The 13,403-nt window shown below is 31.5% G+C and overlaps 2 protein-coding genes across 2 annotated transcripts; one reads left to right on the forward strand and one right to left on the reverse strand.

Annotated features, from left to right (window-relative positions):
• Positions 1 to 246: 246 nt before the first annotated feature.
• LOC137830428 (chaperonin CPN60-2, mitochondrial) lies at positions 247 to 4,864 on the reverse strand. The gene is made up of 18 exons (XM_068637753.1): positions 4,630 to 4,864; positions 4,350 to 4,374; positions 4,073 to 4,204; positions 3,621 to 3,780; positions 3,293 to 3,468; positions 3,110 to 3,205; positions 2,822 to 2,926; positions 2,611 to 2,697; positions 2,439 to 2,528; positions 2,274 to 2,354; positions 2,122 to 2,190; positions 1,832 to 1,909; positions 1,619 to 1,714; positions 1,419 to 1,518; positions 1,237 to 1,340; positions 914 to 1,019; positions 728 to 806; positions 247 to 586 (listed from the first exon to the last, which is right to left on the reverse strand). Exons 1-18 carry the CDS (start codon positions 4,665 to 4,667, stop codon positions 481 to 483), a joined length of 1,728 nt encoding a protein of 575 aa, XP_068493854.1. The 5' UTR covers positions 4,668 to 4,864; the 3' UTR covers positions 247 to 480.
• A 1,705-nt stretch (positions 4,865 to 6,569) lies between these two features.
• On the forward strand, positions 6,570 to 9,864 carry LOC137830433 (NADH dehydrogenase [ubiquinone] 1 alpha subcomplex subunit 13-A). Its single transcript, XM_068637759.2, has 3 exons — positions 6,570 to 6,787; positions 9,325 to 9,396; positions 9,497 to 9,864. The coding sequence occupies exons 1-3, from the start codon at positions 6,573 to 6,575 to the stop codon at positions 9,639 to 9,641; spliced, it is 432 nt and encodes a 143-aa protein (XP_068493860.1). The 5' UTR covers positions 6,570 to 6,572; the 3' UTR covers positions 9,642 to 9,864.
• Positions 9,865 to 13,403: the final 3,539 nt, after the last annotated feature.

Consider the following 13,403-nt stretch of genomic DNA (forward strand, 5'->3'; position numbering starts at 1 on the left):
AATAATAAATCTAAACTAAACGGTAATAAACCAGATCTTGACCATCAAGGGTCAAAATAAAAGTGAAACCCGTAAGCAGATGGGAACTAACTTCATACTTTTCGACCAGATATGACCATGGAGTATTATTGTTTACATATAAACTGATTCATCGAGATATTCCTCATGTAAAATCCGGTAAAAAACTAGAACTAGTTCGGTTAAAAGATAAATTATGAAGATTGTTTTCAGTTTTGGAGAGTGTACTTGTACTAAATATGGACGGAATTCCTTAAATCAATTCAGTTTTGGGAGGAAAAAATTGTTCCAAATGTCTTGTAATTGGAATTATTACAGTCAAATTTTCTTACCTACATCTCGTTCTCTCACTATGATTACAGTGATGCCTTCACACAAATAATTTAACAACAAAAAAAGGTTGTGAGTGTGGGTTCAGCACCAATCTATGTCTTCAGGTGCAATGAAACCAATCGAAGCCGGTTAATAATCCATGCCACCCATTCCTCCAGCCATAGCTGGAATATCCTTATCATCCTTAGGAAGTTCAGACACGACAGCTTCAGTTGTTGTCATCAAAGATGATACACTGCAGAAAAAGGGTCATAAGCATTAACCAATATACACAAAACAAAAAGGTACATATCTAGAAGTCTGGTTATAACCAACTACATAACAAACAAACAGTTAAAATGCATCAATATCTACATAAAATTTCAGAATATCCTACCTTGCTGCATCAACCAAGGCTGTCCTAATCACCTTCAATGGGTCAATGATTCCAGATTTAACCATATCCACATACTCACCTAATTTCGGAATAGAAACAAAAATAAAAATATATCAGCAAAATCAGTATCTCTTCTGTCGAGGAACAAATACACAACAAGAGAAAATGAAATAAAAGAACACTAACCATTGGCAGCATCATATCCTAGATCAAGATCGTCCTGTTCCAATAGTTTGCCAACAACAACTGCACCCTCAACTCCCGCATTTGATGCAATTGTGAGCACGGGTGTCTGCATTATATTTTGGGGACAAGAAAGAATATAATGGCAACCCAAATTAGCAATTTCAGTTAAAAGTCTTAAACAATTTCATAGATCTTAAGAATATCAATTCATATAGCAGAATGAACACTAGGATGAGAAGAAAATCGTGGAGCAAGTTTTGCTTGCACAAGTGTCAGAATCAAAATGTGATATGGAGGAGCATAAGAGCAAATAAAAAACAGACCTTTAAAGCATTTTGGATAATCTGGACGCCAATCTTCTGATCGAAGTTAGCAGTTTGAAGTTTATCCAACTCTTTTGATGCATATAGAAGAGCAACACCACCACCTGAAATACCAGAACAAATTGAGGTCAGATATCATTCATGATTGTAAAACTAATAAACTGTTAGCATTAATATTTTACCGGGTACTATGCCCTCTTCAACAGCAGCCTTAGTTGCATTCAAGGCATCTGTCACTCTATCCTTCTTCTCACCAACTTCAGCTTCACTGGCTCCTCCAATCTGTAGAAAAGTATTTTTCAAATGTTACTTTTGTCAAAATAGAACAACAGTGGGATGTTCACCGCAGACAAACCATGAAACCAAGATGAAATAAGTATACCTTAAGCACTGCAACACCACCAGAAAGCTTGGCTAATCTCTCCTGTAACTTTTCTTTGTCATAATCCGAGGTACTGTTTTCAATTGCTGATCTAATCTGTTTATCAAAAGTCAATACAATCAAGTCAGATATGGCATTAAACCTGACATGTTGGCTGGAAATAGAATACATGTATTACGGGAAAACCAAATTTATAGATCAACTAAGTCAAACCTGTTCGCATCTTTCCTCAATTGCTTTCTTGTCACCAGCTCCATCAAGAACGACAGTGTCATCCTTAGAAATAGTTATCTGCAACAATAAATGAGTTGTCCACGTTAACCCTATGCACTTTCATGATAAGAACAGAGAACACAATGAAAATATATTCCAACATCAAACAAGAAAGTTGCTCCAGGAAATTCAACATCCTCTACCAGAACCAGTAAACAACATTAACTGGGAAAAGGTACAAAAGTTGTAAAGTGGATTCAAATTTTTTACAAATAAAGCTAAATTCTTACTTTTTTGCAACTGCCAAGCATATCCAAATCCACTTGTTCAAGCTTCAAGCCAAGTTCTTCAGTGATAAGCTATTGGGATACAGAAAAACTATCATTAATAAGTTCACAAAATAAGATTTAATGCAGCAGTAACCTCAAAACAGTAAACTTACTGCTCCTCCTGTGAGAACTGCAAGATCTTGGAGACCAGACTTCCTATTTTCACCAAAACCAGGGGCCTTAATAGCACATACCTACAGCAAAGCTTCATATATAACATCAACTCTGACTAATAATCCAAATAATCAGGAACCTACAGTCAAGCAGGCAAAACGAACCTTAATTCCAGCCCGAAGCTTATTTAGAATAAGTGTTGCAAGAGCATCACTTTCAACATCCTCGGCAATAATCAATAACGGTCTTTGTCTCTGAAAATGAGAGCAGGTGTCAGTCAGCCAGTATCAATATTTTAAAAGTCAGAGGCAAAAGAAAGTGAATGACACTTCTCACCTTCAAAGCTAACTCTAATACTTTAACTACAGCATTTATACTCGAGATTTTCTTCTCATGGATTAGAATGAGGGGATCCTCAAGTTCCTAGAGGCACAAGACATGCATGGTGGTAAGTATATAAAACAAACAAGTATTCATGAGCAAGGGATTTAACAGACTGCTTTTATAAATAGTCTAATGTTGCGAAGTACATAGATAAAGAACATACACATTTCTGGTTCTTATCATTTGTTATGAAATAAGGAGATATGTAGCCCCTGTCAAGCTTCATTCCTTCAACAACTTCCAACTCATTATATAAAGTTTTGCCATCCTGAAATAGTTCAATGATCAAGCTCATAAGCTACAAATATAAAAGGGGTACAGATCTAAACTACTAAACAACCCTCACACTTATCTCCACAAAGAAAAGCAAGACGTAATAAATTAAAATCTTTCTACAAGTAAAAATAGGCATGTAAAACACTAATATATAGCATGATCAGATAAAACTTACTGAAATAGTGATAACTCCCTCTTTGCCAACTTTCTCCATAGCTTTGGCAATCAGCTCACCAATTTCACGCTCTCCATTAGCAGATATTGTCCCAACCTATCAATTCAAATTCAAAACTCAGAGTCTATATTAGCATCTCCTGCAATATGCAAGGAAAGGCATTAACAGAGTTGTTCCACAAACCTGTGCTATTTCTTCAGATGTGCTAATCATCCGAGCTCTACTTTTCAAGTTTGTTACAACAGCATCAACAGCCATATTTATACCACGCCTCAGGTCCATTGCATTCATTCCAGCAGCAACTGATTTGCAGCCTTCAGCAAATATAGCTCGTGTAAGGACCGTGGCACACGTGGTTCCTACAAAACAATTGAAATGCTCCCTCATTATTTCAGTCACGGTAAAATTTAAATTACTACATAATAAAAGCTTGCTAAATGTCAGTGTGCAGCCTACTAGCATCTATACCATGTCCTGATATAATAATAAGATGTTAGATATGTCAGCTTACCATCACCAGCCGCATCATTAGTAGCATTAGCAACCTGCTTTACGAGACTGGCACCAACATTCTTAACTTTATCCTTGAATTCAATGCTCTTTGCAACAGTTACTCCATCTTTGGTTACTTTAGGGCCACCAAAACTTTGCTCAATTACCACATTACGCCCCTTAAAGAGAATAAACTCAACATCAATAAACTATTGAACAGTGACAATACCTCAAAACAGACTAGCATTAATATCGTTCATTATTAGTCAAATAGTACTTTTGTCCCTCTAAAGCAAAAAATTGACTTCATAGACAAATGAGATTCAGCCGTGATCATACAGAAATGGCATTCCTTCTACACTTACCACTTATTCTACCTCCTTTACAAACAATAACTCTCCCCATCTAACATCAACAAAAGAATGTAAGAAAACAACAAACACAAAGCAAACAAATAATCCACTTAGTTACCTTGGGACCCATGGTTACTTTGACAGCTTCTGCAAGCTCTTCAACACCCTTAAGCATCAGAGCCCGAGCCTCCACACCAAATCTAATGTCTTTAGCCGCATAATTTCGGCTCCAGCTCAACCTACTTCCAACCTAAATCATGCAGCAAAAGATAACAGACCAAAAAAAAGAACATAAACTAACGGTTTACCCTCACAAATCTCCAAAAAAATCACATTTTCAAATGTCAGCGTTACAATACTTAAAAAGAAGTGTCATTAAAACATTAGAGTTCCACCTGTTTGCTGCCACTCCGAGCAATCCTGCAACCAAAGAAACAGCAATTCAAAGTCAAAACAAAAACTCCATTAATCCCAGTCAGGTGTTAGCCTCCAAACCCACAACTTAGCACCCAACATGTAAGACTCAATCACACAATACCCAATGAGGTAATGATTAAAAAATCAAACTTTGATCCATTTTGCAAGATTTTCTGTAACCCAGATGAACAATTTGACTTCCACACAACACAGGAATAAGAGGGAACAAACAAAAGCAAGAGTGGATAGGAGGGTGACCTTGCTTTGGAGGCGAGGCTAGAAGCAAAACGATACATGATGCGAATAAGAAATGAAGAGAGAAAGTAAAGAAATGCAGCAATGGAGCACCCAATGCAAAGGCAAAGTGAGAGAATGGGAGAGAGAGTGTGTGGGGTTTTTGAAAGGAAAGAGAAGGGTCTGGAAAAAGCGGCTTCTTCTGCTCTCTAGGGTTTAAGCCAACAACCCCTTAACCACGTTCATAGTTCACGAAATTGTGTTTTTTTAATAATTAAATTGAAATTCAATCACTGATTTTTAAAAATAAAACAGTGTTTGTATGTTTGCATCCAACATAACAAATTTAATTATTTTTCATATTAGTTTTAAAGTATATTAGTAATAAAAAATAATAATAAGATTTAAAATGTTTGATTTTGAAAATATTTAATTCGATAAATGATTTTTCAACTTCTCTCTTTAAATAATCTTTATTGATAAAAGAATACATGATCTTAGATTTCAATACCAAGTTGGAAATAAATATGGAAAATGAAGTTGTCATTAAAATAAATTAAATAAAATATTGAATAGATCGAAATATATTGATTGCCTCTCATCTGAAAAAAAAAATATAGCAATACAAATTTTGATACACTATTCACATTTTCCCATGAAGATACTTTATAAATAAAATTAGTTCATTTTAATAAATCAAAATCATGAATAAGTACATATTTTATTTTACAAATCAATTTTCGATTCTAACCCATTAATACTGTTTTACAAACCATTATTTACAAACATATTATAAAATGAACATACGGTTAGCTTATATATATGTATAATTTCCAATTTTTCTTAATAAAAACAAATAAACATTTTATGAGTTTTTTTTTTTTTTGCAAACATAGTTAAAATACACGTTTTGATATTTTCATTTTCAAAAATAAAAGTCAAAGAATAAACAAACATGTTATGTAAAAGTTAAAAATTTGAAAATGAGTATATAAATAGAAAATGAAAGATGGTTTTTTTCAATAAAAAAGACACCCACTTAATTATTTATCCCATTATTATTTACCCATATTCATTACACATATTGAGAAAAATGCTAACAATATATACTTTTCTCATCTAATTTGAGGGTAAAAAATTATTGAAAATAAATTACTCTCAAAGTGAAAAAAAAACAAGAAAAATTCAAATGTGATGATCTTACCATCTTATTCCAAAACTTTTATTCTTTCAAATTAAAGTATATTTTATTAACCATTTTTTTTCAAGATTTACCAAATCGGTGTAATTTTATAATATAATTATCAAAATATATAAATTTTTAAAATAATATCCATAAGTAAGTCATACTTCATGACTTCAGTTTTTTTTTATAGATTTTTGAAGTTGTATTTATCTAGTTTTTGTTACAAAAATAGTGTTTAAATTGATGAATTATAACTTTTTAATTTTTTAAAATTCTAAGCAGTAACTACTAAGACTTTCATACTAGAATCTATTATCTATCAAGGTTAACCAGACATCTAAATTGAAGTGAAATAATAATAATTTAATTTACTAACATATTTTTTAACAAATAATTTAATTTGAATGAAATAGAGAAAATTTTCTAACATGTTTTTTTTTATGAAAAAATAATTTTCAGATTTCAATGCAGTTAGCAGCAAGGGGACAATTTAATATTTTAACAAGCTCATAAATAGGGGTGCACATGAAAACTATGGGAGTGCAAAAGGAAATTACCTAAGTTGTGGGCTGGGATAAGGTCCAACAAAACGGGTTACACTGTAGGACTATCCACTTAGGAACCCGACCCGAATATAGAACCCGAATCCCTTTCAGTTTCCCTTTTCACATACTCACAGAGAGAAGAGAAACAAAGCAGAGCTTGAAATCCATTGTTGATTGTTACTACTTTTTCCTGTTTCCCACACAACGAGTGGCGGAAGAGAAGAGATCGGAAAAAGATGACGGAGGCTGTGATAAGGAACAAGCCAGGGATGGCCAGCGTCAAGGACATGCCGGTTCTCCAGGACGGTCCACCGCCGGGCGGGTTCGCTCCGGTCCGGTTCGCTCGCCGCATCCCTAACAAGGGCCCCAGCGCCGTGGCCATCTTCCTCGCTACCTTCGGAACATTCTCTTGGGGGATGTACCAGGTCGGCCAGGGCAACAAGATCCGAAGGTTCTTCTCTTCTCTTCTCTTTTCCATTTTTTTTCTTTTTGATTTATTTCTCTTTGTTCGGAATCTTTCTATCAATTGAAGTTTTAACATTTTGTATGAGGAGTGAATTCCATTATGTATTCAACTGTTTTCTAATTTAATCGAGGAATCGTCTTTGATTTCCTCATTTGGATTTCGTCATATTATTTCTTTAACTTTATATTTTGTTACTTTTTTTTTTAATTTCTTCTCCTATTGGTGTTTATATCTGAACACACGCCAGAATCATTTGGCTTGTTTAAAGTGTTTACATTATCATGATCAAAGTTTAGCTTATAAGGGAAACTAATTTAGTTTCTCCTTCTATTGGTGTTTATGGATAAACTAATCCAAACAAAACCCTTTTAGTGTTTTTGTGTCACTTTATAATCGTGTATCCTGTCGCCTATTACATATTCGTAATTCGAGTATTCTGTTATTGTTGGGTTGTTACTCTATCTTTTATTTGTCCGTGATTCTTTAACAGCATCTATTAATACAGAAATTTATGTTTTTAAATGTTATAATTTGAAGTGTTGTCAACAAATTCTGGGATTTAATTGAGCGTTTGGAGCTCCTGATTTGATATTCGAGACTATTATGTATCATTTGACTTCTAGATTTAATGGTGGCGATTAATTATTACTGTAGGATTTTGCTTCTTTGCTTGATTTCAAAATGACTACCTTGGAATCTATATTTCTTTACTGTAGTTGAATTTGAATGAAATGATGTTTTAACTAATTGCCCCGTGGTTGAGGACCATGCTAGCAATTGAAGTTTATTCATTCTGTACGAGGAGTGATTCCATTTTGTATTCAACAGTTAGCCTTGTGGTTGTTATCCCTGATTTTTATTTATTTTATTTTAATTACTTGTGGTTGTTATCCCATTTTTACAACAAGAAGGCTTGGGCCACTACTTGACCTAATCGTTTAAATTAATAGGTATTTAAAGTTTTAGTGTTTTTTGTAAAGCAATTTAGAATACTTGGAATAACTTCTATGAAAGTGTTTAAGTGTCTCACACCATGAGCTGTGGTGTTCCTTGATTCTTTGGCAAAGCCATAATTAAGTAGTCCACTTCCTCTCTTATAAAGGAAAACCTTAGTTAAATGTTGCACATCATTACTTGACACCAACCTCTTGATGTAGCATATAACCCATTAGTAACCTACAAATCATATTCCAATTTTGGGTTGGAATAAAGGAATTCTAGATATAGGCCATTGGTTACATCCTTCTATTTACTTTCATTGTTATTGAAAGACTTCATAATAGTTTCCTTAGGACTTTTCCATTGCTTCATAGATATGGCCAACAGTTTTTCTTTCCCCGTCTACAAGATGAAGTACATGAACAAGAGGAACTACGATTTTGAAAATGAAAACCACATGGTTCCAAGAACAAAGGCGGCAATGATAGGCCATAGGCGTGGTGGCACCGGTAGGCCACAGGACTTTTTAGAGCAATTGTTAGTTTATGAATTATAAAGGGAGAGACTTTTCGTTGCAGTGACTTGTATGTTTAATTATGATGATGAGTTGTTAATTGTTACTGCTGGAGTCTGCATCTTTCCTTGATTCCAAAGTGGCTACCTTGGAATGTACATTTCTTTAATATATTTGAATGAATATTCTGTTAACTAATGACCCTAACCAAACATTTTTGGTTTGTTTGCTTCCTCTGTGATTTGGTTGTTTCCTTGATTTCCACTTTGTATTTTCTTAACAACCCGGTTTGATTATAGCTTACATGCAAGCCAATGTATTGAAAATATGCTTTACTCAATCCAGTTAGTGGGAAATAATCGAGGATCCATTGTTACAGAAAATAACTTGACCGTGGAAAATGTTTTCAGTAGAAATGAGCTTCTTGAATTAAATCATTACATGAAATACTTCCCGCAGAAATATTTTCAGATGAGAACATAGAATACAGGAAAATTGAAAAAGGTTTTCCCTTCTTTTGATGGGTTGTACCGGTTGACCAGAAAGAATTTATTATATACTCTTTTCAATTTTTCTTTTGAAAAAACTAGGTTGGAACAATTCTAAATTTGTCTGGAAAGTAGAAACGAAAGGAGCCTGTATTTTCCTGTGTAAGTTAATTTGATACTGGAAAATTGTTTGTCTCTTGTGTCTTTGTGGGAAAAGGATATCTACAGAAGACGTTTTGGTGCTCTTGATTTTTCTATAAAAGTGGAGTTTCTATTTGTTAGCGAGAGGTGACGTCTAATTTTAATTTTGAAAAAGTATAAAAAACACCTAATTTACTACTCCTTAGATTTTGTCCATAAAAAGAAATGGATATTAGTGCATATTCTTGGATATTTACTTCTCACTGCGAGTCTCTGATTTCACTGTTTTTTATTCTTCTTTTATGATTGGTTTTGGGCATTGGTGGGATGTGGTACTGAAAAATAGAAATCTTCGTTGAAGGAAGAACCAGACACGTAGTTTTGTTTTCAGTTCCCACTCAAAAAACTAAAACTGATGTATAATGTTTCATTTCCTATAGGGCACTGAAGGAAGAAAAATATTCTGCCCGCCGATCCATACTGCCTGTGCTACAGGCTGAAGAGGATGAGAGGTATTTGAAAATGCTTTCACCAATTTTGTAATGTCACATACACAGGTACTATTGTGCTAACCATTTTCATCTCCATTATTTTGTTTGTTTCCTCCTCTAGATTTGTTAGAGAGTGGAATAAATATCTCGAGTATGAGGCAGAAGTGATGAAGGATGTGCCTGGTTGGAAAGTTGGAGAAAGTGTATATAATTCTGGGAGATGGGTGCCCCCAGCAAGTGGTGAGTTGCGTCCTGATATCTGGTGATGTTATTTCGGCCATCTCCATCAGAAATTGTGCTGCCTCTTGCATGTTCATTACATTCTGGTACTTTTGTCCAGTTTCTAAAATAAATTTGTATCTGGAACATTTGTGACTGCTTTGCCAAATTTTAAAACAACAATGCATTTTGAATTTGTCCTTCATGTTGGCAATTGCACTTATCTCCGATGTATGTCAGTACATAAATGCACATTCTTGGCATTGTAAACTGTGACTTTTTTTTTCCGTAAGTTGAGGAAAGAACAAGTATCGAACCCAAAAAGAGAGAAGTGGTGAAATTTTTAACAGTTTTTAAAACAGCATTGCCGGTGTTGTAGGGGATTAGATAGTACTCCATCTTATCTCTGATTTCTAGAACAATAAGGCACATGCTTAATCGGGGTAAAGAAGGGTTAATTCCAACGTTTCTCCACCCTCTTGGCCATTAACCATTTGGAAAATCTTTCATGTTCCTTGTTTCATATTTTTTCTTAGTCACTAGTTTTAAGTGAGGTGAGCTCAGAACGGCAACAGTGTACTATAAAGAACTGGTGCCTGACTCTGTATACTAAGTGTGATTAGATTTAGAAGTTTGAGGTTGATTGTTTTGAGGAATTAGAAACCAAGTGAAAGCCTTGGATCATATCATATGTTGTTGTTCTCTGATTCTAACAAGTTTTCAAAAGAAAAGGTGAAAAGGGTAGAGCCTAAAATTTGGGGATGTAGAAAGCAGCACATTTGATTCTCTTGGATTTACTTGCATCCCAGGTATTCCCTACATGACTGTTTCTTCCTGCACCTCCATATCTTCTCCTCTCATCTCCATACGCAACATGAAAATATATTTTTATCCTTTTTATGTCACTCCCATATAGTAATTTCCGGATTATGTAATCCGGAAACTCATTTAAAAAAAAACTTCTGGATTACATAATCCGGAAGCCAAAATAAGACTTATGGATTATGTAATCCGGAAATTAATCATGCATATGAAAAAATGTTTTCGGATTATGTAATCCGGAAGTTAATTACAAATTTGAAAAATAACTTCCAGATTACATAATCCGGAATAGTATAGAGGGGCATTTTTGGAAATTTGAAAATATATGGAGGTGAGAGAAGAAGGCATGGAGGTGCAGGAAGAAACAGTCTCCCTAAAGGTAAGAATTTTCAAAACAGATCAATTAAATTTAAACCAACTTTATATTATATTTTTATTTTATCTCAAATATAAGCTTGCTAAAATTTAGAAAAAATTATATTACAATTTTAGTTTGTTTTTTATTGTATTAGTTTTTTTTTCTATATTTTAACTAATTTAGGTATTGGGTATTAGGTATTGGTGTTAGTAGTATACTTCTTTTAACTCTCACGTGAATAGAATATTTACAAATAGTAATATTTATTATATTTTGGTTGTACCTACTTTAATTCGTCATTTCCGAACTACTCGATATAATTGAAAGAATGTTTGTATTTAAGTAGTGCTTGGTTAATTATATTAACTTAAACTTAGTCTAAAGTGAAAATTAAGATAAGAATCTTGAAGTGTTCTCTCTTAATTTTATAGTTTATCAAACATAATCTTGTATTTAAGTGAAAAAAGGGTGCAAGGTGTTATTGGATCTTCGGTTAAAAATTAATGAAATTGAGAAGTAACTCGATTTGTATCATATTTTTGCATTAAAAATGTTCAATATTGTCAAAAGGAAGAAAAACTTAAATTGAATAAATATTATTTTAATTGCCATCATTTTAATTGCCATCATGTTATTAGTAAGAGTGAGACTATAATTAAATATTCTAAATAAGATTTTGAATTCAAATATGATAGATAGAACAAGGTGATTAAAAAAAGAGAAAAAAATAAGAATTAGTTTTAAAAAGGGTACTGTGTATTAATATGTTCATAAATATTTATTTGTTTAAAAAAAAAAACTTTAGTTAAATGTAAGAAGTTTCTCGAGTTAGGTTACTTGATGTCCTAACTCAACTTAATTCAATCAATTGAATATCGTTTATAATTAGGTAAACTAACTTAGTTGAGTGATAAGTTTTTTATTTATTTATAAAAGCTTTTATGTATCATTCTACAACTTAACATTTATCAAGTTAGACTCATAATTCATATAACAATATTCATCTGTCATTATATGAAAAAATTATTATTATTAAAAAAAATAAAAAAATATGGTAGAGCTACACCAAAATTCATATAAATTGAGTGATAGATTTTTTATCTAATACTCTAGACTCACTTTTATAAACTTTTATGAATAAATTTATGTTATGAATTTTTCATGTCTTAAATTAATTTGGATAACTTTTTTATGACTTTAATATATTGATTTATTTGAAATCTTTAATTATTTTTTTTAAGATTGTGTTATTTTTTTACATCAAAAATGTTTTTTTTTAAATCTTAATCTAATTAACTAAACACAATTCAGCTGTTAGTTGAGTTGAATTGAGTTTAATATAAAAAATGTATAAACTCAATCCTACATAATTCTATATTTTTTTAATGAGTTGACTAAAGAATTTGTCCAAATTCTATCCAACTCAACCTCCAAACACTCTAACTGTAAATTAAAGATGTATTTAAATATATAATGTAATACTTATAAAATAATCGTGTAATTTTATTATTATTTTATTTGCATGATGGAACTTTTTATTATTATTATTATTATTATTATTTATTTCTAACATTTTTTTGTTTGCATTATGTTGTCAATAAACAAGGAATAGATAAAAAATGATGATGTATATAAACTAAACAAACAACTAAGTACATAAAATAATAATTAAATATTTATGTTTAAAAAAGACAAATACATAACAATCTTTTAAAATTTGTGGAAAAACTACAAATCACCATAAGAATAATGCAAATTTTCAACATAACTTAGTTATGTACAAAACCTTGTTACAAATATGAAAAAAACTTTCTTAGTTACAAATGAAGTATTTTTTTGCATACAACTTTCATGTAATGTGTATGTTTCATTTGTTCATTCTTTTATTAATCTTTTAAATATGAAAAAAAACTTACTTTTATAAATATTTTAAATCGAATCATTATATTTTGTCTATTTATCAATGTCTTTTCATAATCACATTTGACTTTAGACTGATACTATTTATTGTTGTATCTAAAGTATGGTGCAAATAAAGTCTTTAGGTAAATTTTGTAGACATGTTGTCATAGAAAAATATTAACATTTTAAATATGAATTTCATATTAAAACTTACGACTTATCATCATTATAATGACTCAATAATTTTAATAATTTTTAAATAACATTTCGTCAATTAAAAATATATTAAATAACATATCTTAAATTAAGAATATAGTGAATTATCATATGAAAACATTTAATATTGCATTGAACATCACTAAAATATTTTATAAATATTTAATATACTATTAATAATATAATTAATTATTTTAAATTATTAAATATCATTGCATTTAATATGCTATTGGAATATTAAGAAAAATACTTATATGGTTTTACAAAAATACTAAATATAAATAAATAACTGAGTAAGTGAGTTGGGGATTTACACTACTAGTGAAAGTTTCTTACAAGTTAAATTATAAAGCTTAAATCAAATCTTAAAACACTATTATACCATGTAAGAGAGTTTCAAGAATCATAGTAGAAACTTTCAATGATTTGTTCATAAAAAAAAAAGACAATCCTATACATTTAATATATAACATAATTACTACAAATGTTTAACCTAAAGTTTTTTTTTTCT

Source organism: Phaseolus vulgaris, chromosome 7, assembly GCF_051622355.1.
Source record: "Phaseolus vulgaris cultivar YP4 chromosome 7, ASM5162235v1, whole genome shotgun sequence".
Classification (NCBI taxonomy): domain Eukaryota; kingdom Viridiplantae; phylum Streptophyta; class Magnoliopsida; order Fabales; family Fabaceae; genus Phaseolus; species Phaseolus vulgaris.